The 27,817-nt window shown below is 40.9% G+C and overlaps 1 protein-coding gene across 1 annotated transcript in view; it reads left to right on the top strand.

Annotated features, from left to right (window-relative positions):
- Positions 1-8,015: 8,015 nt before the first annotated feature.
- Positions 8,016-27,817, top strand: part of LOC105928214 (CDP-diacylglycerol--glycerol-3-phosphate 3-phosphatidyltransferase, mitochondrial) — a 51,883-nt gene continuing 32,081 nt past the window's right edge. The window contains exons 1-2 of the mRNA XM_012865361.3: positions 8,016-8,178; positions 25,530-25,740. Of these exons, the coding sequence (XP_012720815.2) occupies positions 8,063-8,178; positions 25,530-25,740 (327 nt within the window). The 5' untranslated portion in view covers positions 8,016-8,062. The remainder of the gene's footprint in view (positions 8,179-25,529; positions 25,741-27,817) is intronic.

Here is a 27,817-nt window from a genome sequence, read left to right as displayed (position 1 = left end):
ACAAGCTTTAGGTAGATATAAAAGGTTTTTACTGACCAATTTCTTCCTTCTTTGTGCATTTCTATGTGCTACTTTTGAGTATTTGCTTTTATGCATAATAATAGCATAAGGGCGGTTATGAAGCGCTACCCCAAGGTAATAGATGCCCTACATCGATACTAAATTATCTGGAGGGGCACCTGCAAAAAACAAACAAATAATAATAATAATAATAAAAAAGATTTTAATGCATTTTTAGCATTTAGATTATAAAAAAATTACTAACCTGCATTAATATTAGATTGTTTAGAAGCAGCCTCTGCTATGTTCCTTCCTATTTGTGCTATATCAAAAACACCAAAGTCAATGCTTGTTTGCGAGGGATTTATACGACAATATTCTTTGTCGGATTTATTTGTGAAAATATTCACAAGTGGACTCTTTTATAAGGGCTTCATAAAAGGGACTATTACAAGCAAATTCACTGAACTTTATCCTAACTAATTGAAAAAAAAGCATATTTCATTAAAGATCAATTGCTATACGATTCATGGCATAATTTATGTTTATTTTAAGTAAGCTATTGTTAGGGTCTTTTCATAGGTTTGACTTTTAAACCGCAACAGTTAAAGCTTTTTTTTTACTACTTTTCCAGATGAAACTGCTTGTTTTTGACATAAAGGTCTTTTTAAAAACCTTTTGCTAACCTCCCTACGACATAACGAACTACATATCTAAATAGAATAGCTTAACGCCAGTCCAAGATTATTAGTGGGCCCCCCCAATTTGGCCCTCGGATTTTCTGGAGGAGCCCTTGGAGATGGATGCGATGGTTTTGATAAATTACTTTAAAAACACAACACTAAAGAGTAAATTCTAATCAAAAACACAGGTTGTGCAACTTGTTGGCTCATATGCCCACGGCAACACAGCACTAAAAGCCCCCCTTTTTGTCCTGAGTTTTAATGAAGTCCTGCTCGGTGTAGAGAACAAACCCAGTCCAGTTTTGGTCCGTGTTTTTAATCTGGATCTACAGCCGGTTCCAAGGTGGTCCAAGGTTTCTCCGAATAAGAGCGAAATAGCCCTATTCTGCAAATTTCAAATCGCAAACGAGCTTCGGCGTCGCGTCCCTTGACCAGAATAGGATTTAAACAGCCTGAAAAGGTGAACGGCCAGCAGCTGGAAGGTCTATAAGGACAACAGCTGTCCCCCCTAAACAAGCCGAGCAAGCTCTGCAGCGGACAGCGTCCTCACTGCCCGTCGACCCGAGCAGCAAACCCTCCTCAGAGCTCCTCTCTCAACTTACCTTGCGGATGTGCTGAAGTCCGCACCGCTGCCGCTCGAAGGAAAAGACCTGCAAACTACCCGAAAGTAGTGCCAGCTGAATTATTAATTTAGGCATTAAAATCCAAGGAAGAAGTGTCCCCTCCACCCTTCCACACACGCGCGCACACACACAGGCACACACAACAAAATAATAATAATAATAAAAAAAAATAATAATAACGCGTGGGGTTTGGATGCGAGAGCAGAGGAATGTGGCCGGAGAGATTCCGTGTGAGTGAAATGTGTGTATGTGTGGAAGGTTACCGGAGGGTGTTTCCAGACAGCATGAATAAAAGCCGATTTTAGGAAGGCTCCGCCCCCCTCTCCGTTCAGACCTTCTTCCAGTAAACACACGCACGCGCCTACGCACGCGCCCCCCTGCAGGCTCGCTCCCGCTGCGCACGCAGAAGAACAAGCGGCTGAGCTCGCGCCCGGGCAGATTGCCAATAAATAATCAGCGTGACCTTTGGCGCTGTGTTTCCTGGTACTGGGTTCCCTTCTCGACAAGGTGAAAAAGTTAAAAGCTTCACATATGGTACAATAAAACTAAATCACGCTCTCTTGGGATTAAAAAAAACAGAATATGTGGTTGAAGTATTTTATTGAGTATGTAACTTATAGAGGATATGGGTGTAATCCTTCACAATAAAAAAATAAAATAAAAGTATTTTTTGAAAATAAGAGGTATTCAGCTATAACGCCTTTACAATGGCTCTGCCAAAACTGTAAAGAACAAGATTGTGTTTGTTTATAAATGCAACTACAAAAAAAAAAAAAAAAAAAATGCTTGTTTTAACCCTATTTTGTGAAACTCAGGGTGACGTATTCTGCTAATGTAGCAGGATCTATTTTAATCTCAGGGTTAGTTTGACAGTAGTAAACAATCCGAACCAATTTAGCCCTTTGTGTTGTGAAAAAAACACGAATCATGTGTGAACTGTGATTGACCGCATTTTTGGAAAGTTAAATTTCAATAGTCATGGTCAGACCCGATAGCTCCCAGACCTGTCGACTCAAGATATTGTGTAAACAGAAGCCATCAACAAGAAAGATCTCAAAAAGCATCACACCATGCCCTGATCTAAAAAAAAAAAAAATGGCGAGAACAGATAAGAGAAATTGTTCCTGACATCTACCAGACTGGAAAATAAATGCTTCAACACCATTTTTGAGGCTTTGGGACTCCAGCAAATCCCAGTGAGAACTGTCCCAGGAGCAGCCAGCCCACCAAAATTACTCCAAAAGTACATCAGTCACTCATCCAGGAGCACTCAAAAGACCCCAGAACAACATTAAAGCAGAGCAAACCCCAGTTGCTTAAGATAGGCTTTACTGATCTCACATTGGAGAAATTCACATGTCACATCGGCCCAGTAATCAGTAGTCATAGGGAGAAGGAGTCCTGCTTGTTCTAGGAGAAGTGTTCATGACGGTAAGAAAGAAACCAGGTCACAAAATAAGGCTTACGTGAGAAAGTTCAATGGCAGCTAACCAATGAGAACACACCTATGTCACATATGCTAAAAATATCATGGGCTACGTTCAAACAGCACGCAAATGCAACCCATATCCAACTTTTTCCATCGCAGTGTGAACCGCCCAAGTCCGATTTTTTCACCCCATCCCCCCAAAAAATATAATAATAAGTAAAGTAATATCATCTTTATTGTCATTGGAACATACATTACAACGAAATTTGTTCTCTGCATCTTAACCCATCACCCTTGGGGAGCAGTGGGCTGCCATGTGCGGCGCCCGGGGAGCAATCTGGGGTTAAGGGTCTTGCTCAGGGACCCAGAGTGCAGGCGCTGGGGATCGAACCGGGCACTTGCAACCTTCTCTGAGTGCAAGCACGCTGCTCTAACCACAAGGCCAGAACCGGATACGTAGCTGATAGTTTTAAAAGTGTTTGCAGTCTAAACGGTCGTCGCGTTTCATCTGACTTTTAAGTCACTGTCCTGGCTCTCACTGCACATCCACACAGGCTTCTCTACAGCACTAGCAGTCACGGCTCCACCAAAGACCATTGTTAATAGCTGTGCTTTTTTTTTTTTTTGTCATGATGTGTTCTTAATATTGTCAACTCATATTGCTCAACAACTTCATAATAACACAGAGACGCCGGTATCCACTATTACGTTTTTATTTCCCTTCTAAGGGAAGCAGTATTGAACACTTCTAGGAACAATAACATAATTTAATACCTTCGTAGCGCACAGCTGCATGACCTTTACTTTCTCCTTCAGTGCATGCGGGTCGCTTTGGGGATCACAGATGTTCAGACAGAAGTCTAATGGCAGTCGCACTTAATTAGTAGTAAAACGAGCAATGATGCAAAAAAAATTAAATAAAAAAATCAGTAAAAAATCGGAACTGAGCATCAAGAACTTAAGTGCGAACACAGCTAATTTTGATTTTGATGATCTTCAAAACTCCAAAAAAGCTATTCTGTGACTCGATGAGGTAAAAGGGGAACTGGTGCATCCTATTAATTTGATTCAACAGTAACTCTGTGTGCATGATGCTCTCTCCCTGAAATTCAGTCAAACTTGAAGGTGGTAGTGGGATGGTCTGGTTTGTATTCTGCTTTCTAGCAGATGGAGGACGCCAGGCTATCATTTAAGCATAAGCTAAAGGGCACCTGGGTTATGCAGCACACCTGAAGCACACCAGCATGTTCACCTCTAAATGTTTTAAAACAAAGAAACAAAATGAATGCTTTGGAGTGGCCTAGTCAAAGTCCAGACATAAATTCAGTTGAGATTTTGGGGCTCAAGTAAAATAATTACACAAAGGAGAGTGTGCTGAAATTCCTCCACAGTGACATAAAGACTCATTGCTTTTTCTTATTAACAGTTAAAATGATTATCTGGAAACTGCTTTTAATATCTACTTGGATGTTTTGTTTTGAAATCCAAACTTGTTTGAATATCTTCAGCTTTAGAAAAATATATATTATTGGGAGGTAGAAGAAAATTGACAGGTTACTGACCCCCTGGAAGTTTACACTACATGCTATATGGAGGAGGAATATCTATAGAATTATGTTTGATATGTAATAAAATGTTAATTAACTGGAGCAGTCAAAGAAGCAAAAATATTTTAGCAACTTTTCTAACTTTTATATATATATATATACACACACACACACATATATATATATACACACACACACACACACACATATACATATATAAATATACATATATATATGTACTTACTCAGCCATATGTACTTTACTAAGCCATAATAAACTTCATCTTTTTTGTTTGACAAATGTGTCCTATTTGTCAGCTACTCTTCAGTTTTTCTTCCCATCACTTGTACTGCAACACAGAGATTTCCTTAAAAAGAAAGAAAATAGATTTTTACCTTGACTCAGAAAGCATACTGTCAAATGATCCAGCATCAAATGCATTGTCCTTTCATTTCCCTCTCAGCAGGTTTCTGCGTTAAAACACAAAAACAGAAAGAAAAAAAAAAACATCTGACCTCCTGGCTGGTAAGTCAGCAAATGTACAAAGATAAAGATAAGGTCCCTCAGGGCAGCCGCGCTGTGCCAGGAAGTATCTGGCTTACTGTAAGTGCTCTTGAGCAACAACCAGCAGAGTCTGGCTCTTTCACAAGGAAAAGCCCTGCATTTTAAAGGCTGCTGTGTTTGAATGATACAATAAAGATGTCGAAGAGGAAATTGTTCCCTATGCAAAACAATCCAATTCCGGGGCCATCTAATCCATATTTAAATAATAGAATTAATTTCTACAGGCAAAAATATTTTATCAGTCTGTTACAGTACAGCTCGCATGTTTTGCCATTACAACCACATACTTCTATATCTAATTTGTTCATGTGATACACTAGAAGAAAGGAGCACATTGCTGTGATGTGGTGGTTTGCATAGGAGTTCACCTCCCTTGTTATTTGATACCCCTAAATAAAACCCAGTCCAAGCAATCGTGCAGAGATGGTGCTGTTCCTCTCGTGGGGGATGTGTTATAAGCCATGCAGAGAACACAATAAATGTGTAAGAACGTGTATTTTCACACTGCTTCACATTCTGGACATTTGAAGGAGTGATATTTCAGGTGAATATAACCAAACCCTAATGATGCACATCGATTACTAGCATTTTGACGGATGTTAGTTTGAACTGTGCTGTATCAACTGAGGTTTGTGTTTGACTGTGGCAATGTCATTAAAATGTATAATAACTCACAAACATCATTACAGAAGTATTTTGTGCTGAACATATTTTTGCGTACATGGTTGTTTGTCCTGTGTGTCTGTTGCCCTGAGATAGATCTGGGATTTGTCCAGGTTGTACCCTGAATGCTGGAGATTGGCCAAGGCGTTTTAAACTCTTGTTTCTTATAGGGATTGACTGGTACTTTCTCTTTGCCAGGATAAAAACAGGTTTGTTTGATAGCACTTGTTGGATTGATCAATATTTTGAATTATAGGAATGTCTGAGAAATTCAGTGAAAATCAAGGCAAGAGAAATGTGGATTTAAACCAGTGAGCGAAGTCTCCAGGAGCTATCTCTAAACAACTGCAGATCCTAGATTACCATTTCCAACACCTCTATAGACTTTAAAATACTTTTGTTAGTCTATAAATCCCTAAATGGCTTAGCACCTAAATACATCACAGACTTGTTATCAGTGAATCAACCCTCCAGACCACTCAGGTCTTCTAGCTCCAGCCTACTCTGCAACTAGAACCAAACACGGAGAAGCAGCATTTAGATATGCTCCACTTATCTGGAACAAACTTCCAGAAAACTGTAAAAGTGCTGAAAGCCTGAGTTCCTTTAAATCAACATTAAAAACACAGGATTGCCTTTGACTGTTCTAGTTAAACCGTTTTACTGAAACATCATTAGTCCAACTGTTTTTAATGTTTGCTTTTAGTTTCTATTCTCCCATGTCTATTTTGTTTCTACATTTTATTACTACTTGCTTTTATTCTGTTTTATTTTCATATATTTTAATCATGTAAAGCACTTTGCATTGTCTCTGTACTGAAATGTGCTATACAAATAAATTTGCCTTGCATTGCCTTGCTATATAAATGTGTTTTATTTTTGATTAGGCCAAGGTCTAGAAGATGATCTCTCTTGAGATAGTAGGACCTTGGTTAAGATGTTTAGGAACGACCCAGAAACCACTTAGAGCTTAACCCTATACTGTAAGCAGAAAACTGCTAAAACAGCAATATCACTGTTCATGGAGCAGCCAGTTTTACATCAACAGGAACGGACATCGTAAACAACAAATAAAGAAGCGCCTTCTCTAAAATCAACACCTTCAATGTATATTGAAACACGCTGCTGCTCACATAGACAAGCCAAACACATTGGGTAAAAGGCTTTTATGATCAGAAGAGGCAACGGTAGCGTTGTTTTAGTTGTAAAGACGGTCAGATCAAGCAGTGGTTGACTCATGTTATGGGGTTCTTTCTGTGCCAGTAGATGAAATTATGCTTGAAAATGTTCAATCTTCACCCACAATAATATAGTGGAAACCTAGACACACAGGTCGGTGTTCCAACGGGACCCTAGAATCAGAAATCCCTGTAAATCGTTGTAATTTTACAACCTCCCTAGTCAATAAAACTGCATATTGCATCTGTCAGCATAATGCCTACGAGCACATATACATATATACACTTTGCACACAACGATACTCACCAGTCACACTTTAACAGGTTACCTGGAGGGCAGAGATAGAACAAATGCCACAGGAATGTACCTGTGAACACCTTTTTAGTGTACATACTTTACGTCTATTCATACTTGTACTTTTAAGGGACAGTTCAAATTTAGTGTGCAACTGTCACAGTAAGATATCCAGCTTCAAAGGCATTTCTATCAAATACTAAGGATGTATGTAAACTTATGCACATGACTATAGTTTTGTTGCATATTACAATAAATGATTAGGTAAGAAGTTGGATTTGTTTATAATGTAGGTTATAGGAAGCATACTATTTTAGCAGCATGACGTCGAAATTTCTTGATTTAGTGAAATTTCAAGCAACTTAATATGTATTTAGAGCATAAAAGCAAAACAAAACAAACAAACAACAACAAAAAAACATGAATCTATTCAAAAGGTGTAATCATTTAAGGAAGTTATTTATAATTCCAAGGGTGTGTGCAACTTTGAAACTGTAGAAAAGCTGATGTAAAGTCCACATAAAAAGCAAAGCAAAACGAGGTGTGAACATGTGTTTCTCGTGAAATACAAAGACGAGGAAAGGAAGAGGCATAAAATTTAGAGAATGCTTCTGATAACTATGTAATGTTTAACCAGGACTGGTAGGTAAAATTGTTTAAGTTATCTTTTACTTCAAATGAAGAGTTGGGATTAAATGAGGGTACGCTTCCTTCGATTCATTTTTAAATATGCAAACTAAAGGCAATTACTGTTGCATATAGTTTCCTTTTTTGTTGTTGCTTAGGTTTATATCACTGTGTACATGGCAATATAGACATTTTTAGTCTGATTTAATTCCAGAAAGTGGGGAAGAACGTTGTTTATTAATACTGATTTACTATTTCAGCTGTATATTATAATAAAATATTATACTATAGTTCTTAAAATGCCAGCAATGACGGTATAGAGAGCTCACTGGTGGCTGGGGTGTTCCTACTCGACGCAAAACAGCGAGGAAACCCTGGATTAGATAACGCTCTGTCTCTGTTCGCCGGCTGCGCTGTCGATAAAGTTTTTTCAAACAGCTCGGCGCAGCAGCAATGGCGGCTCCCATGACCTGGAGGAGGCTGGTGCATTCGGTGTACTCCCCGGCCATCGCCGGCGTTTTCAGCCGGATATCCGACCGTCTGTGCCGCGCTCAGGACAGAAGGAGAGGGTAAGAGTCGCAGCCGGCCGTCTCGGACACAGACACCGGGGTGACACCGCGTTTATGGGGCTGGACCGACCTGCCGATTAGCATCTCATGCTAACGGTCATGCATCCATTATCGGACGCGCGTAGTTTTCGGGGGGGGTGTTTTTTTTTTTTTTTTTAAAGGAAGCATTCATAGTTTCTCGTTGAACTCGCGTTTTGTTTTAACCAGAACAATCTGTCGACGAGCCCGCAGGAAACAATCCACGCGTGGACGCTTTAGCAGCCGCGGCTAACCTTGACTGAAAACAAGTAACCGGTAAAAGTGGTTGACGGGAGCCGTTATTCCCGTCAGTTTACAAGAGAGCGCACACCTCTTCCGTCATCACGGGCGTTTATGCGGGTTTCTCTTTTCAACTCCCGTCCCAATGGCGGGGCAGCCCTGTTAGAGAAAGTCCTGCAGGTGGAGTGACTTCTCGACGCGACACGCCCGTGTTTTTTTTTTTTCTTTCACGCTGATCGTTTATTTACAGACAATAGATCCTTCATCTAGAACGGTTTTTCTGGTCTGTCCTGACTTGGAAAACAATTACGGGCTATTTTACCCTGAGGATTAAAACTACGTACGCAGACGTCCACTTATAGCACCAAGAAAGAAAAAAAAAAGCAACAAGAAACACCCAGTGCCTTGCAAACGCTTTCATACTCCTTGAACTTTCACATGTTTTGTTGTCACTTTTAGAACCATCTATCCATTCACATTATCTACACTGTCTTATCTGTGGGTCACGATGAAGAACACAACAGCCAGGTCATGGATAACGTAGTGTGCAAGGTTATAAAACGACTCTCTCGGCTATCAATGTTTCAAAACAGGACTGTTTAATCCATTATCTGAAGCTGGACCGAGCTCCTGTAAAGCTACCGGGACATGGCTGTCCCCTTAAACTGACAGATTGGAAACATTTGCATGTTCCTACAACTTCGTACATGAAACATCCATCCATCCATTTTATAACACGTTTATCCCTTGTGGGTCACGGGGGGATAAACGTGGATTTTCTCATGTTCAGGGGGGGCTTAAAACTTTTAAAATGTAAAATGCCATATACTTTTATGTTATGTTCTAAAACTATCAAGTACTGAGAAAGTCATGTGCTGAAATATTTAGCATTTTATATATATATATATATATATATATATATATATATATATATATATATATATATATATATATATATATATATATATATAACATTTCTAAATATATAAATATGCAAAAACATATTTACATATATGTATACATACATATACTGAAGCTGCTGCCCCCGCGACCCGACCCCGGATAAGCGGAAGAGGATGGACGGACGGTATACATATATACATACTTAAAAAAAATAATAATAAATAATAATAATAAAAAAAAAAAAAAAAAAAAAATATATATATATATATATATATATATATATATATATATATATATATATATATATATATATATATATATATATACATATTTAATATGAATAACATGTAAAATGTTTCTGCACCTAATTTCCTAGTAGTTGATAGTGTTAGTACATCCACTGACTGTAGAATTACTTGTGAAACGTTTTCACACAGCCAGAAAACTGCTTGTTGTTGCAACCAAATCCTATGGGATTCTGTGAGAGTAGGGAGTAGCAAGATGGCGGCCAGTGACTTCAGTTTTTCGGCAAAATCAGCAATCCAGTGTATAATATAGCTCAGTGATGCAAACTCCATGCAGAAAGACGCAGGGATAGGGTAGGACTCAAACCCAGGGATCTTCTTGCTGCAAGGCAACAGCGCTACCCACTGCTCTACTGTGCAGCCCGTGTACATAAAACAGTTTTACAAAAAAAAAAAAACAACTATGTAACTTGAAACTTCATAGCTTTTTGTTTTGCACTTGCCAGTAAAACTGCAACAGCAACAAAAAAAAAAGGTTCCCTGCTTTGCACGCAAGTTAGAGAAGCATGCGTAAAAACGAATGCCATTGCATGTTCAGATTACTTCAATTAAATTTAGCCCCATTGTATCTGTTACGTAAACTCATGCTGGTGGCTTTAAAAAAAAGTTCACTTACAAGCAACTATGTTGGCATATGTGCGGTAACTGATTAAGGAAGCATTTTGTGACGGATGGAGAGAAACCTGAGAGTGTTGTTGATGCGTCGTAGGTGAGAAGGAAAAAAAAAAATTGGCATGACAACACAGATCATAAAAAACATAGGGCCAGATTCTATCTGTGTAAACACTGTTCTTATTTTGGATACTGAAAGCAATACACTCGAAAGAAAGCTAATTCATGCCTAAAAAAATATACTACCAGACCAAATATCTACTGTGATGAAACGTTTAGATGCTACAAGCAAACATTAGGTAATTTTGAATTTATGTTTTTATAGAATCATCTTTATTGAGCATGATTGTGTGCACAAACAAGGAGCTTGACTTTGCCTTCAAGCGCTCACCACGCACAGACATAATTTATAAATATATACACTTTAGTGGAAATATTCCAAAGAAAGTAAAAAAAAAAAAAAACAACTGCACTTTTTTTCCGAAGTTTCGCCTCCCATCCAGAAAGCTTTCTCAATTCAAAATGTCTGGAGTAGTGTGGAGTTGCAAGCTTTATGGTACTGTTGCCTACCGAGCTGCGTCTCGGTGTATGAATGTGTGCGCTAGGGTTTAATATTTTTCCCGAAAATGAGATGTACCAAATCCCGGGAAAAGACGACGCATATTCCGGGAATCCCGGGAAATAGCTGTTTTTTGTAGTTATGCCTCTGGTGCGCTCTGAGGTGCGTCTGCCTTCAGCCAAGTGCATCATCCACCGTCTGGTGTCCTCCGCAGATGGGAGGGCTCAGACACACACAGACGCGCGCGTATGTCCATATATATGTCCATCTCTCTTAAATGCTGATCTGAGATAGTCGCATTTTGCCATACTATCAAACGTAAACCCATCAAAAGCTGCCATCTCCGCTAGTATTTCACCAAGCGACTTTCTAGCTTAGCTAAAGTAGCCATATAGCATTTTCAGACGTTTTGTTGATGGGCTTTCTTCAGGAACTTTACTATGTGAGATTCTAAATGTCTGCACAATCCACTTGTCGACCCCCCTCCAGAACACCTGACAATCCGGTCACACAACATGCACTTTGCGTTTTCATTTTCAACCTTTTTAAAATGCTCCCATACAAAGCTGGCAGTAGACATCCTTAAGCGGGAGGCTACTGAATGCAACGTTACCGTAAGACAACAATAGACGCGCACTGGATTTTTTTTTTTTACTTTCATTTCCCGTTTCCCGTCATAGCATTTTCCGGGAATCGGGAAATAGTTTTGATCAGATTTCCCGGGAATTAAACCCTAGTGTGCGCGTTAGTGAGAGTGATTGGGTGATTGGGGCTCTAGTGCAGGGGTGTCCAGCTCCAGTCCTCGAGAGCCGGTGTCCTGAAACTTTTAGAGGTTTCCTTGGCCCCACACACCTGAATCAAATAGCACAATTAGCTCCTCAGTATGCAGTCAGGTTCTTCAGAGTCCTGCTAATTAACTGATTATTTGACTCAGGCGTGTCAGACAAGGGACACGTTTAAAGGTTGCAGGACACCGGCTCTCGAGGACTGGAGCTGAACACCCCTGCTCTAGTGTACAGCGCTTTGAGTGGCCAGCATGACTGGAAAAGCACTATATAACTTCAGTCCATTTCCCATTTACTGCCCAACAAAAAATGGCTTAGATGACATGCAAATTTAACCGAAACAGGTCCAGCCCTTAGCAATGGGGAGTCGTTAGGGTCGTTATTGACCTGTCTTACAAGAGCGATGTTTCGATCACCTGTATGGGGATGAGGATTATCACCTCCATACGGGTGATCAAAACATCGCTCTAGTAAGCCAGGCCAATAACGAACCTAACGACTCCCCATTGCAGAAGCATGGAATAGTTTCAGTTTAATTTGCAGGCCAGCAATGACCTTAACGGCTCCCCATTACTAAGGGGGTGGACCTGTTTTGGTACCATCTAAGTCTTATCTAAGTCATTACAAGGCCTTTGTTGGGCAGTAGAGGGTGACACGGGAGTGGCTTTTCACTCCTGTCCCATCCCACTCCCACAGAAAAAATTTGTGTCCCGTCAATCCCGGGTCAGAGTAGAACAAAAAGTCCTGTCCTGTCCCACTCCTGGTAAAATTACTCCCACTCCCATTCCGAATGACTCCCGCTCCTGCGCCACTCCCATTTTTATTGTCTTCATTAAGTTTTCTGGCAATACATTAAACCTGAATGTCTATGAAGGGTCACATAAGTTCCTGTTTTAGCTGTAGTAAAGGCCAGTTTGGTGAGTGCATCTCCCACTGCGTGTGCTAAGAGGGAGATCTGAACAACCGGGCAAAATGGCCGACCACACCCTTCCTACAGGCTGTGTGCAGTGGTTCATGTTAACAGATGTCCTTCAAGAGGACAGAAAAGATGGGCATGAATTCCCCACGATGGTGGCGATGGTTTTCACACGCTGAAACCTGAACTATTTTCAAAAACACAATCTTGTCTTTCTCATAAGAAAGCGTAGTAGAATTCTTTCAGCCAGCTGACCAGGAGTTTGCAGCAACAAGTTGGGGAGGGGAAGCTTAGTGTTCCTCTTCACTCCATAGCGCGGCTGAAAACTCCTGTTACTCCCAAGGTTTCTCTGGAGTCTCATTACAAGAAATTTAAACCATTCAAGGAAAACAGATGTCAGGTTTAAACACCTAAAACATTCATTAAACAACACACAGGGAAGAAAGACAACAGACGTCAGATATTTTTAAACTTGCAAGGAGAACGACACAGAGAGATGCTCGGTTACAAACACCCTATACGCTCTGAAGTACATCCCTGCCGCCCCTTACTTTTTATTTTCACAGAGGGATCCCTAGACAATTCTCATTGTAAGGAGTAGGGAGTATAGGAGGCATACAGCAATGTGACCTTTGAGATAATACAAAGCAGTTTCCCACAGTTCAGTTATGCGTATGCACACTAGATGGCTGATTGCAGTTCATCACAGTCTCAAACATAACTCGAAAAAACACTTATCATTATCACATGTTTTTTCTGCTTTCTGCAGGTGTTCTGTATACATAAGAGAGAGAAAATCAATACACATATACAGTAAGATAAAATGGTAACCACTGGTCTATATGTTCCAGTAAATATATGATAAAAACAATAAACGCACATACAGTAATACTTAATAGAGAAAGAGGAGAGATCAGTTACCTGAAAAACACTTTAATATCTGAATAAACTCAAACCCTAAAACTTTTTTAATAGTAATGAGTAAATGCAATGAACATGGTAAATAAAATAAAACCTAGAGAATAGTAAAAGTAATTCTAACAACAAAGTTAAGTTCAGAAAATGTGGGCACCTGTCAGAAATAAGTGTAGCTGGTGTGCAAATTTTCATGCTGTGAAATTAAACAAATGCTCGTCTGTTGCATTTGGGATTGTTTTTGTAAAGGGTTAAATTCTTGAAGAAAGGGTGCAGGCCATTTCCAGTACAAGAAACAAAGACTCACTATGAAGTCAAGTTTATTTTTATAGCACGTTTCAGCAGCAAGGCGGTTCATGAAAACATAAAAACATCATAACACGATGAAACAGTCACCGGTTTGTGAGACCAGTGACAAACGTTTAATTATATCGAGTGAAAACATCAGTACACATCAGATATGTTGGTCAATGTTCCTGTTATTATGGGTCGAAAGCAAAACAGGTGGGTTTTCAGTCTTGATTTAAAGGAAGTCATCTTTCTGGACGTTTGTTCCAGATTTGTGGAGCATAGGAGCTGAATGCTGCTTCTCCATGTTTGGTTCTGGTTCTGGGAAAGCAGAGTAGACCAGAACCGGAGGATCTGTGTGGTCTGGAGGGTTGATACAGCAACAACAGGTCTTTTATGTGTTTTTGGTGCTAAGCCAAAATGAAGATAAAATATTTCTCACGGTATGATCCGAGCAAGTGTCATACCCAAGAACTGGGAAACAGAAACATTACAAAGAAACAGACTTTAACACAAATGTGACACAATGTCTGCTTTCTTTGGCACAATGGCTTGCCAAGGGATGAGTAGTACTGACTTAGGAGACCTGGTAAGCGTTCTTCTACTCTCTGCACTTTTCTAATGAACCCCTTAAGAAAACAATGATAAGATTTGGAAATAAAAAGGCCTCAGTCATGATTAGAGCATGTTGGAATCTTTGAAGATTGTGGATAGGAATGTACATGGTGCCTTTCTTAGTATTTTAAGGCTGTGTCGAGGAAAAGAGATGAAACTCTAAGATGAAACTTTAAGATTTTTCTCACACCTAAATATTTTAGATTATTAAAAAAAACAGACACCTTCCATTAATGACAAATGTAATTTTCAAATGATTTTATTTTTAAATTAAAGGAAAGGAACTGTCCAAACCAAACGGGACGATTGTGTAAAATATAATTCCTCCCAATGTTAATTTAAAGGACACTAGAGTTCAAGTTCACCAGCCACTCTCAAGTTTCACTGCCTGACCGGCAAAATAAAGAAATGCCTTAAATTGCGTATGTCTGACAGAATGAAGTTGGCTAAAAGATTTTACAAAGCAATAAATCAAGCTCCAATTTAAAGAAAGTTCACAACTGAGGAGTCCTTGATATCAGTGGCGGAGCAGAAATTGCTTTTGGCCGGGCCTAATAAAAAATGGGTGGGCCAAATAATTATATTTGAAAGTATGTTTATTTGTAAATTGCATGTTTGTAAGTTCACTATGGAGATGCAGGCGGAGGGGAAAAAGAAAAGCCTTTCTCTGTTCAAGTGAACATCCTTGAATTGACAGTGGAAAAACAAAAATCAGGAACCATCACCTATAAGAGGATTTAGAGCCACAAACATGACGGAGTAGCTTCTGCATCCTTTAAATTGTGGCAGCCTGTCAGTCATTATTTCCGTTTCTGAGCACAATGTCACTCACAAACTGTGTTTTTTAATGAATGGAAAACTTCTGCTATTTTCTTTTCTTTAATACGGACCTCTGAAAGTATCAGTGGGTAAAGAAACAAAAAACAAAGCAGGTGGAAATTCATGCTCACGGATTACTACCCTGTGCTTTCAATTTCTGCAATATGTGCATAAACTGTGCGCTCTGATTTGCAATCCATGCACGCAGATTACGCCGTGACATCTGTGAAAAGTTTGGATACATGGCCCACACCTGCGACGTAAATTCTGTGGAAATGTTGTCATATATAAAGTTAAAGCACTGCCTTATTTTAATCAGCACACCTCACAGCTTGTAATATGACTTTATTTATTTTACACTGGGTTTAAAACGGAGGTGTGACAGATGTCACTGAGTAAAACACGTAAAGCATGAGCTCGGATTTCCACCTGCTCTGTTTTTTTTTTTTTTTGTTTTTTTTAACCCGCTGACACTTGCTGGGTTCCGTACTTTTATGAAACACATTACGTGCTCTAAGTGCTGCGTTACGTCTTTACGTGTGATCCTGCTGCTGAGTTTTCCTCTGATCTGCTCTTGCCCTTGTAGATCGTTACATTTCATAACCCTTGTCGTCGCTTTTCACAGCGGCAGGTTTGTCATCTCAACCTCCACCCTGACCGGACATTATTTACCCCTGCATGTGCGCACGGCGCCTCTCAGTGCGAAATTACACATGGCGAAAGCTGAATTTAAAGTTGTTCTCTGGGATGTTTTAAGTTTGTGCTCCAAGCGGACCCACTGAGGCATGGCCTCCCGCTTTGGATTTAACCCACTAGCATTAGTTTTAAGTCTATAGGAAATTACACTTATTTATTTATGTATCGTAACTCCAGATTCTGTAGAGGCGCAGCCCTTTAGGCTCTGCGCGTCACTGCATCTCACTTTTATACACAGCCCTAGATGGCTGTAGAAAAACAATAGGCAAGTTGGGGACTGATTGTCCGGTCCCAGCATAATTTATGTTCAATAATACCAGGTTAAGGCGGCGAGGGGAGCGGACACAATTCTTCTTCTTTTCAGTTCTGCGCTGTGCACGAGGGATAAAGATGGTGGGGAAAATGCATAAATACAGACTGTAAAGCGTTCTTTTTAAAAACGAAGAGGAATGAGGGCTCTGTGCTGAAGCTCCCAATGTTACAAGACCCTAAAAATAACCCCTTAAACGTACGCACCGACATCACCGTGTGACTAAATTGAGCATGTGCATCTGAATTCAAGCGCAAGGCGCCTCAACAGCCTCACAGCCTCACAGCACGCCTACCCCAAAAGAGTATCTGGCGCTCTTCTGTTTCTCGGTGCCCCCTGGCTGTAAGCATTACTCAACATAAAGTCCCTTTTGGCACACATGACAATATCCAACACCACCTTCACATGCTGACGGTTTCTCAACAAATGGGATGTTTCCAGAATCTTCTGGCATTTGGCTTATTTACAGTCTCTTAGGGGAATGACTGTACAGGATTAAAGAGAACATTTTAGATTGTTATTTCTATACAGAATACATGTTATAATAATTTATAACCTTTAATTATACAGGCGGGCCCAAACGTCAAGACAAAACGTAGGATTTTCCAGAGCAACTCGTTTAAACCATCAAACAATGTAAAATACAGTTGCATCAAAACAAAACCGTCCAACTTTACAGATCAAGATGCTTTAAAACAAGCTGGGCAGTAGGGCTGGGCGGTGACAATTTTGGTTGATACGATATAATTACGATATCGATATAAATATATCATGCTCTACGTGATATGTTCAGCACGTTGGTCAACAATCTGTTTTTTTTTTTTTTAAATGTGTTTTATAAATAAATTGGATTTGGATGATAAGACTGCAAAGAATTAACCTGACAACAGCCAGCTGTATGTATCGCTCCGCCTAGCTCCACTCACATACATCTGGGACACGGCTCATTGAAAATGATTTCCCCAACCAAATTTTTGGTCTGGCCAATCAGGACGCAGGGCGGGTGTTTCATGGATGTGACGTAGTGGAGAAGCCACCGTGAGATTCCAACAACAATGGCGGCTCGCATCGAGGAAGCAAGCGTTAGCATTGATGCTGCTATTTCTTCCGTGTTGTCCAATCTACCTGATATTGTTTCATTAAAAGAACATCAGCGAACGGCTCTGAAGGCTTTTGTTGGTGGAAACCATGTTTTCGCCCTTCTCCCGACCGGATTTGGCAGGTTTTGTTTTCCGGGGCGCGTACGCGGACGCGCCCCGGAGCGGTTAGCGGTTAGCGCTAACCATATTGGGAGGCCTATTAGTCCTCAACGCGGTCGGCGCGGGATCGACTCCGACCCGCGGCGCTTTCCCGCCTGTCTTCCCCCTCTTCCTGTCAGCTCACTGTCAATAAAAGGTGTGCCACTACAGTGTTTCCCGCAGGAATTTGCTTATGCGAGGCGAACCGACTCGCGGGGGGGTGGATGACTTTTTCTCCGCGGAGCGGGAGCGGGGGGGGGGGGGGGGGGGTTGGACGACACGTTTTCCGCGGCCGCCTCGCCAAGATAGCGCTGCGGGAAACCCTGCACTAGAGCCGCAAACACATAAAAAAAAAAAAAAAAAAAGGTTTTTTTTTCCGGCGTCGGTCTCATCAGCGTCACGGGTTAGCTTCGGTGTGAGTGGTTGAAATAGCACGTCGATAAAGATGACAGACAAGTGGCTTATCCAATCATATGCAAGGAGTTTTGATAAGGCCCAGGCTTCAGTAAAGGCAATTCCTATGGCCGTGTCCCAGATGTATGTGAGTGGAGCTCGGCGGAGCGAGACATACAGCTGGCTGTTGTCAGGTTAGCAAAGAATGCCCACAACCGACACCTGTACAAACAGATGACAATTATTTTACTGTGTTTATAAAACTCCTGCAATATACAGAAACATTTTATAAATAGTTGCTTTAAAAAAAAAACACAACTAGATAAAACTCGGAACGTTAGTCAATGACAAATGCTGTAATCATAGACTGAAGCTTGCTGTCTTAATGTTTGGGACAAGCATAAAGTCATTTTTATTCTCCTTCATCTTATTTTATTCCATGGTGATTTTTATGATCACAACAAAAACATTTTTATGATGACACCTCTCAAAACAAACAAACAAAAAATTTTTCAAAAGAAAGCCACTTCTTTGGGTGGGCCCTGATACAAAGTGGATGGGCCTAGGCCCACCCAGGACCCCCCCATAGCTACGCCCCTGCTTGACATATGCAAGTCTGGATTATAAAGCCGTTTCAAGGCTTTGGGACTCCAGCGAGCCACATTAACAACCATTATCCATTAATAGTGAAAACATGAAACAGTGGTGAACCTCCTCAGGAGTGGCTGGCCTAACAAAATGAACAACATAGCTTTTTTCCACTTAACAAATTAAATCGCCATCTTATCAGGTTGCTTTTGTCTCGTGATAGAATTTGTATGAGGTCAGACGGTCAAGTGTTACAACAAGGGAATCTGTAATGGGTCAAATACTTCTTCACAGCAGTTTCCTCCAGCATATCGTGACGCAGCAGGTGCTCCTGGCGTTCATGAAAAAATGCTTGGCATGACCGAGAAGTGTCAATGGCTGTTGGATGATTCATGCAAATAGTTGCAACTGCTCTGTGCAGCATTTTTTTTTTTTTTGGGTGCCATTCTCTTCCTTGTTGGTGCTTGTGTTTCCCTAAGAAAACAGTTGCGTTTCCCTTCACCTGTTGTATCTTCTCTTTGTTTCGTTGTAGAAGTGCTGCGCCGTTTCCTCATGCCTTCAATGCATTTGGAAAACAAACGGCTAGTGATTGGAATTGGTCCGATTTCTACTCTGCAAAAACGGATCTAAAAATATGTAAAACGTGCTTAAAATTAGTGTTTTTGTCCACAATTTGACCAGGTAAATAAGATTATTTGCCAATGTAATGAGTATTTTGACTAAAATAAGATAAATACATATACTACACTTGAAATAAGATCATGGAGATGAATTGTTCCTATTTTAAGTGCAAAAATCTTATTCTATTGGCAGATCATCTTTTTCACCTGCTCAAATCAAGGAAAAATACACTAATTTTAAGAACATTTTACTTATTTTTAGTTCCGTTTTTGCAGTGTAATTTTCTATTTTATTTTCATTGATCGGGCTCACTGGTGGTAAGTGGGCCAAATGCTAAAAAATCTAATCATTAAATGCATCAAAACTAAAACCTCCCACTGTTTTCGCTCCATAAAATACATTTTTTATTTTAGCAAAAAGTCAGATAAAGGTTAGGGCAGTGTTTCTCAAACTTCTTAGGCTGAGCTCCTCTTTTAAGGAACATTTCCTCTTGGCTTCCCACTTCTCTTAAGAGTGATGTTACCCCTCTTGTTTGTGGAGACACTTTTTTTCTTCCACTCAACTTTCCTTTAATATACTTGTATAGGGAACTGAACACTCAGAACTTTCTGCTAGACAGCTATCAACTCACTGGCCTGCCCAATGATTGTGTAGCCTATAACATTTCTGCAATAAAAGTCCTTTTTGAGGGGGTCCATATATTGTTAAAAATTTCTGAGTATCTAAAGTTTGGACATTCCTTAGCTGTAAGCATTGGTCATCAAATTTAACAGAACCAAAAGGTTGAAACATCTCTTTTTGAATTTAATTTGTGGAGTAATTTACCTTCTCAATGATGTTCTTGTTTATAGAGATACAGTTGTATACATCCATGGTACAAAGAAAGGGTTTTCCATAATTTGTAAAATGGAGGGTCTGGAAAATTAAGAGTTATACGGTTTAACCAATCAAAATGTGACTCTGGGATATAGATTTTCAAATTAAGTGTGAAGTGGCCCAGACAATAATTAAACATCGATATATATTGTGGCATAACTTTATTCAATAAAGGTGAAATTACGTTTCCAATATTTTGATAAACATCACAGTCTATGATTACAGCATAGACTGACTTTCTGGGTTTTATCTAGTTGTCTTTTTTTTTTTTTTTTTTAAAGCAACTATTTATAAAATGTTTCTGTATATTGGAGGAGTTTTATAAACACAGTAAAATAATTGTCATCTGTTAGTACAGGTGTCTGTTGTGGGCATTCTTTGCAGTCTTTCTGAGGATTTTATCATCCAAATGCAATTTTATAAAACACATAAAAAAAAAAAAAGACAGATTGTTGACCAAAGTGCTGAACATATCACGTACAGCATGATATATTTATATCGATATCGTAATTATATCGTATCGACCGAAATCGTCACTGCCCAGCTTGTTTTAAAGCATCTTGATCTGTAATGTTGGATGGTTTTGTTTTGATACAACTGTATTTTACATTGTTTCATGGTTTAAACGAGTTGCTCTGGAAAATCCTACGTTTTGTCTTGACGCTTGGGCTCACCTGTATAATTAAAGGTTATAAATTATTATAACATGTATTCTGTATAGAAATAACAATCTAAAATGTTCTCTTTAATCCTGCCTATGTTCAACAGTGGGCTCATTGATAAACCCGGATCTTTTTTACGTGTGTTCCTTCTGAAACATTTCTTGGACAGTAAAACCGTTATTGGTAGCTCCTTTTTAGATAAATAATCACAGCTGGGAATGTAGAAATCCACCACCTTAATGGTTCCTTTATGAGAATATCTCAGAATTGTTACAATCCAGTTTATTTTCCTCTTCAGCGTTCTAAAATATCCGTGCATAAAGGCGCTCCATCTGTGAAGCACATCATCACAGCTCATCATTTTGAGCTTTTCCTATTCCCATCATGATGATCCTTTTACAGCAAAGCCCAAGTGGAGAGCAGCTCCCACCCTGGCGTGGAGGTGCGACCGGCTCGGTGAACCTTTTCCCTTCAATCAAGTAAAAGTAGAAATTTGTTGAGCTTTGAGAGCGTAGTGTGCTACAGGTGAGACGGGATATCTATTAAATCAGTCCAGACAGCTCGAAGCAGGCGATAACCTTCACTAGCTCCACACTGTTCTCTGAATTGCAGGGTCCTATCCTCATTTTCTCTCAGCGTTTTTTTTTCCTCCCCTCTACCCCTCTCTGTCTCACTATACCAGGTTTAGTTAAATATTTGCCTTCAGAATAAAAAAAAGTGCTGTTTTGCTGCCAAAACGTCGCTATTATCCACTTATTTTTGAAAACTTAGACTCTTTTAAGATGAGTTTATTCGTCATTGCACACAGTGGTCAGCATTACATCAAAACTGTGTTGGTTTCTGGGCTGAGAAATCAAGCACTCTGCTGGAGATGAACAGAGCACGGCACCATCGGTGTCGTTTACAGTTTACGGTTCAGAAAGCTGTGGAAGACATCAGTCTACGGTGTTATTGTTGGTATCACGCAGTTAATGGTTTCCTAAATAAGCTTTTCTCTTTTTTCTTTGGTAGAGACCTAAACTTATGATGGTTTGGCTCGTTCTGCTCATTATCTTCCATCTCTATCAACGCGCAGTGTAAATGAAAGCATATTATGCCACAGCAATTACCTTCCCCTGTGAAAGACATGGCCGCCTGAGGGGAAAAATAGGCAGTTGAAAAATAGGAATCACATGTAACAAATGAAGGATCAAGGTAAAGGTTTTTTGTTTTTGTTTGCCTCGGGGGAACTTTTGACGCGAGTGATTCGAGGAATTATTGTAGCCCCTGCCCAATTCTAACTACGCAAAATAAAAGCTGCCTTTCCAGTTTGCAGAATGGATACAATGAAAGCTGCAACGAGGATGTAAATCCTTTTAATGATGTCAGATCACCTGAGATAACTTGTTCAGCTCTGAATTCTGGGAATGAGAGACGTTTTTAACTCGCCTGCTTTTTATCGGCAGAAATGTGGCACAACAACATTCCAGAGTTAAACGGCTCCTTCATTCACAGCCCAAAGACGAGAATTGTTGCTGGAGGCCATTAGTCTGAATGGACGTTACTGTCATTGAGATGAGACGGCACTTATATAGAAAACGCTGACAAAGGCCACTATTAAGTGAGTTTTTCTTTCCTCCTGCTTCAGGAATTAAAACTGTTCTTTACCATCACATCACTAAAGATCCTGTGTTTGTGGTGGCGGAGTTCAAAGTGGACTTCTTATCTCCCTCATCACACCGCCTTATCCTTTACAGCTTACAGAAACAGGATTGAGATCAGCTGCCTCCAATGTTGTATAACCCAGTCTACGAGCTGGTTGTATTCTCTTTTCATAACCGTTCCACAGCAGTAGAAATCACGCTGACCTAAGGAAGGATTTTGTTTCATGAGTTTTTAAAAGTGTTAGTTCAGATTACACCACACACCACAAAGGGAAGTCCCCCTACCCCGCTGCAGTTGCTCAAAGACTTAAATTTTTATCCTGAATAGTTTTTTAGTTGCATATTGTGGCGTCCTCACGGATTCACCGTTTTGGGGGATCGTGAACAATCATTTTCGAAAAAGTGCACCCCTCCCCCCCATGTGTACATCTTTTCTGAAACCATGATGTCGTAGCTCCGCCCCTCTCCGTAACCCGCATGTGCCTCATTCTCACAAATAACAACAAACATGGCACCGTCCGGTGTTGCATTCATGCTAAGGCAAATTCTAGCCCCATTTCCACTACCCTTGTTAAACCAATCCATGCCGAGCTCGGACCGAGCTTGGATCAGTTAACCTGACGACCATTTACACATCACCCTAGCACGGTTCCTCGCCTCCTAGTGATGATATGCGGTACTACATCTCTCTAGGATTGAAGGAGGAAATCAAGTAAATCAAAATGGCGGCGCCCGTAACATTCAGGAAGTTATGCCTTGTTATAATTGCTTTTTGCGGAGAGTCAGGCGAAGAAGGCAACATTTGGTGAATTTACTTGACAGAGTCGGCTTTTGGGACGTGGATAAGACAAACAAACGTCTAATCAGGGCTTACAGACGCAGGAAACAACGACAGACGTTGAGGCTCATCACACTGCTAAGCAGAATCATCACTGCAAACCGTATGGCACGGTAGGGAAGCTAATATTTTTATGAATGTCTGAAACCGCAAAATTAGTCAGCTGACTGTGAGGAGATGAGGCGGTCTGCTCATGCACTCTTTGTTATCTGAGAACAGAGTCAGGGAAAAACCGGGCCGAGTCCACCTATCGAACTGGTCTGCATTTAGCGCGGTCCGGTTGTGTCTGGCACGGTTCAGTTCAGTTTGCGTTCCATTTACACTCGATAGTTATCTCAGTTACTGAGCTCGGACTGGTTCTCGTCACGGTTAAAAAAAGGGTTGTGTAAACGGGGTAATTGGTATGTTGTCGCTGTTGGTAGCGTCCTTGGACTTTTCCAACAAGCCCGCTCTACACAGCGTGTCCCATGCAGACCCACATAAAGGTCACGCTGAACATGCATAGATGTTAGAGTTTGAAACCCCCGGCATGTTGTTTTGCTAACTTTACACGAGTTGTCTGCGCAAGCCTGGCGTTTCTTTGTTTCTGTTGCAGTGTCACAGCGCCACCAATGGTCTCGGCAGACCTACTACAGCGGTACTGCGTCCTCTCTTGTGAAGGCACATGTTTTTCTTAATCGCTTACCTTGTTGGTTTTCGTCTGGACCGCTCCTCGCTTACTTTTGTTAAACTGTTTGCCTCGTCAGATGACACTAATTTACATTTCACCTATCCCCAGCCTTGTTGGAAGCTGGATGTATGCAAAGGGGGTTAAATATTTACCTGATTCCCTGATCTGTATCGTTTTAGTTACTCCTCCTACAGCTGTGATGAAAACCATGCAGAGTAATGAGATTATTTTGAGCTTTCAGCCAAGGTGTTGCACAGCTACAGCTCCCTGAACAAGTATCTGACCCTGTATGGATTTCTTTTTTGTTTGTTTGTCACTTTAAATCTTTTTGGATCACTTTAATGTCAGACAAAGAAAAACCTGAGTAAATACAAAATGCACTTGTCAAATGATGGTTACGTTTGAAATACCTTGGAACAAAGTCTTTTACAAAGCTAGAAAATAATTTTGGCCTTCTCGTCTTTGACATGTTGTTTTAAAACAAACATCAATTAGATTTAAATCCAGACTTTGAATAGGCCACTTGCTGACATGCTATGGATTGGTGTCCTGCTGCATAATTAAAATGAGTTTGAGTGCACGAGTTGACCGCCAGACAGTCTCCTTTAGGATTTTCTGCTATAGAGCAGAATTTATGGTTCCATCTATTGGGACATGTTGTCCAGGTCCTGATGAAGCAAAGCAGCCCCTGATCCTCATCACAGTACCACCACCACGTTTAACTCCTGGTATGATTATCCATATCTGAAGCGCTCTCTAAAAAGATCCAAGCTACTTTATTCTTATTTTAATTTTATTTTTATCTATTCCTTCTTAACTATTATTTAGTCTTTGTTTCCATCCTGGGAACCAGTGCAATTTTTGTTGTAATTCTGATAACAGTGTGCAATTCAAATAAACCTCCTATCTTATCAGAGCATCTTCTTCCACATGCTTGCCGTTTCTTCCACATGACATGTAGCAAACGCATACTTTCGTTTTTGCCTCTCCTAAACGGTTGATTAGTGGAATGCAGAAGTAACATGTTTCCTGAAAACAGATCTTTTTTCCACCTGAGTTGCAGCTCTCTAAGGCTCTTGTAGAATTACCACGGGCCGTATCTCGGTAGGTTTACAGTTGTGCAATCATGACAGATTGAAGAGTCCTCTGTGAGATGTTGCTGCTTCAGTCTTCTCTAAAACCAGATCCTCAAGCCGCCTGCTGGGTTCCTGGGTCTTCAAGACATGCAGCTTGTTCACTAATGTTCTCCCAACAAACCCCCGAACTCTGGATTTGAGAAAATCGGTCACATAGGATTTTATTTTGGATATCAGATTGAAAGAATCTGAATATGCAGTCAATTGAATAAAATAGAATATTATTAAAAGCTCATTTATTTCTCAGTTCACTAAGTACACATGGATTATTTAAACACAGACTGATGTGTATTCATTTATTTCTGTAAATTATGAAAATGGGACATTTAAGATTAGAATATTACATCAGAGCAATACTTTTTTTTGCAGAAATGTGGGTTTAATGGAAACTGTTTGATATCTGCTTATAGGCTATTTTCAAAAGGCACCATTAATCTGACAAACTACCAATTTAGTCAATATGACTGCATATGAATGCCGCGCTTTTCAGATTTTAATTTGCAACAAAACCATGCGTTGTTTTCTTGCTACTTCACAGCTATGCATCACTTATGTCACATTTAATCTCAATACCAAAAAAACTAAGTTTGCTGTTGTAACGTGAAATGTTATCCAAATGTTTTATAAGGCATTGTATTTGACTTATGTAAGCTAAAAAAAAGAGAATTTAAAATCATTGTGCTGCTGTGTCTTCTCTCCCTGCAGGTCAGCCGTGCTGCTGCTGGCTCCACTGCTCGCTGAAACCGAGCCGGCTCCTCGCCGCGTTTCCAGACCCACCGGGTCGGCCGGAGCTCAGGGCTCAGATGGCGCCTGCACCCACTTCCAGTGGATGGCGGAGCAAGTACCCGCCTTCCGGGTGCCGGGGGCCCACATCAAGATCCTGACGTCACCAGACCAATTTTACCAGGCAATGAAGGTTTGTGGCATGTGTTCTCATCCGCTGTCGCCTTTGATGAACACCAGAACATTTGAAATTGAGATTCGACAATCTGACGGATCCTCCTTTCCAGTCTACATGTGTTTTGTGGATCTGGAGAAGGCATTCGACCGTGTCCCCCGAGGGATCCTGTGGGGGGTACTCCGGGAGTATGGAGTACCGGGCCCTTTAATAAGGGCTGTCAGGTCTCTGTACGACCGGTGTCAGAGTCTGGTCCGCATTGCCGGCAGTAAGTCGGACTCGTTTCCGGTGAGAGTTGGACTCCGCCAAGGTTGCCCTTTGTCACCGATTCTGTTCATAACTTTTATGGACAGAATTTCTAGGCGCAGCCAAGGTGTTGAGGGGATCCGTTTTGGTGGCCTTAGGATTGCGTCTCTGCTATTCGCGGATGACGTGGTCCTATTGGCTTCATCAGGGACGTGATCTACAGCTCTCACTGGAGCGGTTCGCAGCCGAGTGCGAAGCGGCCGGGATGAAAATCAGTGCCTCCAAATCCGAGACCATGGTCTTGAACCGGAAAAGGGTAGAGTGCCTTCTCCGGGTTGGGGAGGATGTGCTGCCCCTAGTGGAGGAGTTCAAGTATCTTGGGGTCTTGTTCACGAATGAGGGGAGGATGGAGCGGGAGATCGACAGGCGGATTGGTGCAGCGTCTGCTGTGAAGCGGGCGCTGTACCGATCCGTTGTGGTGAAGAGAGAACTTAGCCAAAAGGCGAAGCTCTCGATTTACCGGTCGATCTACGTTCCTACCCTCATCTATGGTCACGAGCTTTGGGTCGTGACCGAAAGAACGAGATCCCGGATACAAGCGGCTGAAATGAGTTTTCTCCGTAGTGTGTCTGGGCTCTCCCTTAGAGATAGGGTGAGGAGCTCAGCCATCCGGGGAGGACTCAGAGTAGAACCGCTGCTCCTCCACGTCGAGAGGAGCCAGTTGAGGTGGCTCGGGCATCTGGTCAGGATGCCTCCTGGACGCCTCCCTGGTGAGGTGTTCTGGGCACGTCCCACCGGGAGGAGGCCCAGGGGAAGACCCAGGACATACGGAGGGACTATGTCTCCCGGCTGGCCTGGGAACGCCTTGAGATTCCTCCTGAGGAGCTGGGCCAAGTGGCCGGGGAGAGGGACGTCTGGGCCTCCCTACTGAAGCTGCTACCCCCGCGACCCGACCCCGGATAAGCGGAAGACAACAGACGGACGGACGGACAATTGAAATCGGCCTTGAAAGACACTATTAAAAAAAAAAAAAAGTCACATGTGAAATACCATCAGTTATCTGTTCAATGTCATCACTTTGTAATCCTTTTTATCTGTGCAAAGAAAATCAAAACAACAACAAAAACTCAGCATTCTGACGCCGTGACAGATTCATTCAAGGCCATTGTTCAAACATGAAGACGTTTAAGATATGCTAAAAATGGTGTCTAAAATCCACAATAGCTTCAAATGAATGCAAAGTAGGTTCTGCTCCCTGAAAAACAAAGAAAACCCCAAGGAGGAAATAATATTATCAGTCTGTCGTGACGCAATTTGCCCCAATTCAAATGACGAGTTATGCTTGCAATTAGGTTGGCAATTCTCAAACTGTGGTGCCCCGAGTGGGAGGGCTGGGAGATCCTGATAAAAAATCAGCTATTCCGTGGCTATAGATCAATATACAGGCACAAAACGGCAGATCAATAATAATAGTAATGCTGATAATGACCTGTGTCATAATTACAAAGAGGTAAATTTTCTTTGAACTAGCCAAAAAAAACAGTTACCAAATTAAAAAATTACCAAATTACAAAAAGCATGAACAGCTCACTAATAAAGGAACTGAATGTTTCTGTCAGAAATTAGTTTTTTTTTGTTTTAGAAATGTAGGTTTTTGACATCCATCCGTCTGTTGTCTACACCCTCTAATCCTTGCAGGGTGGAGGGGGATATACAATAAAACTATTTTTGAGAGAACAACTAACCGAACAGTCATGTTTTTGGACAGAGGGAGAACTGTGTGTAAACTCCATTAAGAAAGACCCTTGGCAATTAAAGAAAAGTCAAAATAATGTAATCTGAATGAGAA

The sequence above is a fragment of the Fundulus heteroclitus genome, chromosome 10 (genome assembly GCF_011125445.2).
Source record: "Fundulus heteroclitus isolate FHET01 chromosome 10, MU-UCD_Fhet_4.1, whole genome shotgun sequence".
NCBI lineage: Eukaryota > Metazoa > Chordata > Actinopteri > Cyprinodontiformes > Fundulidae > Fundulus > Fundulus heteroclitus.
This window is presented reverse-complemented; position numbering and strand designations above follow the sequence as displayed.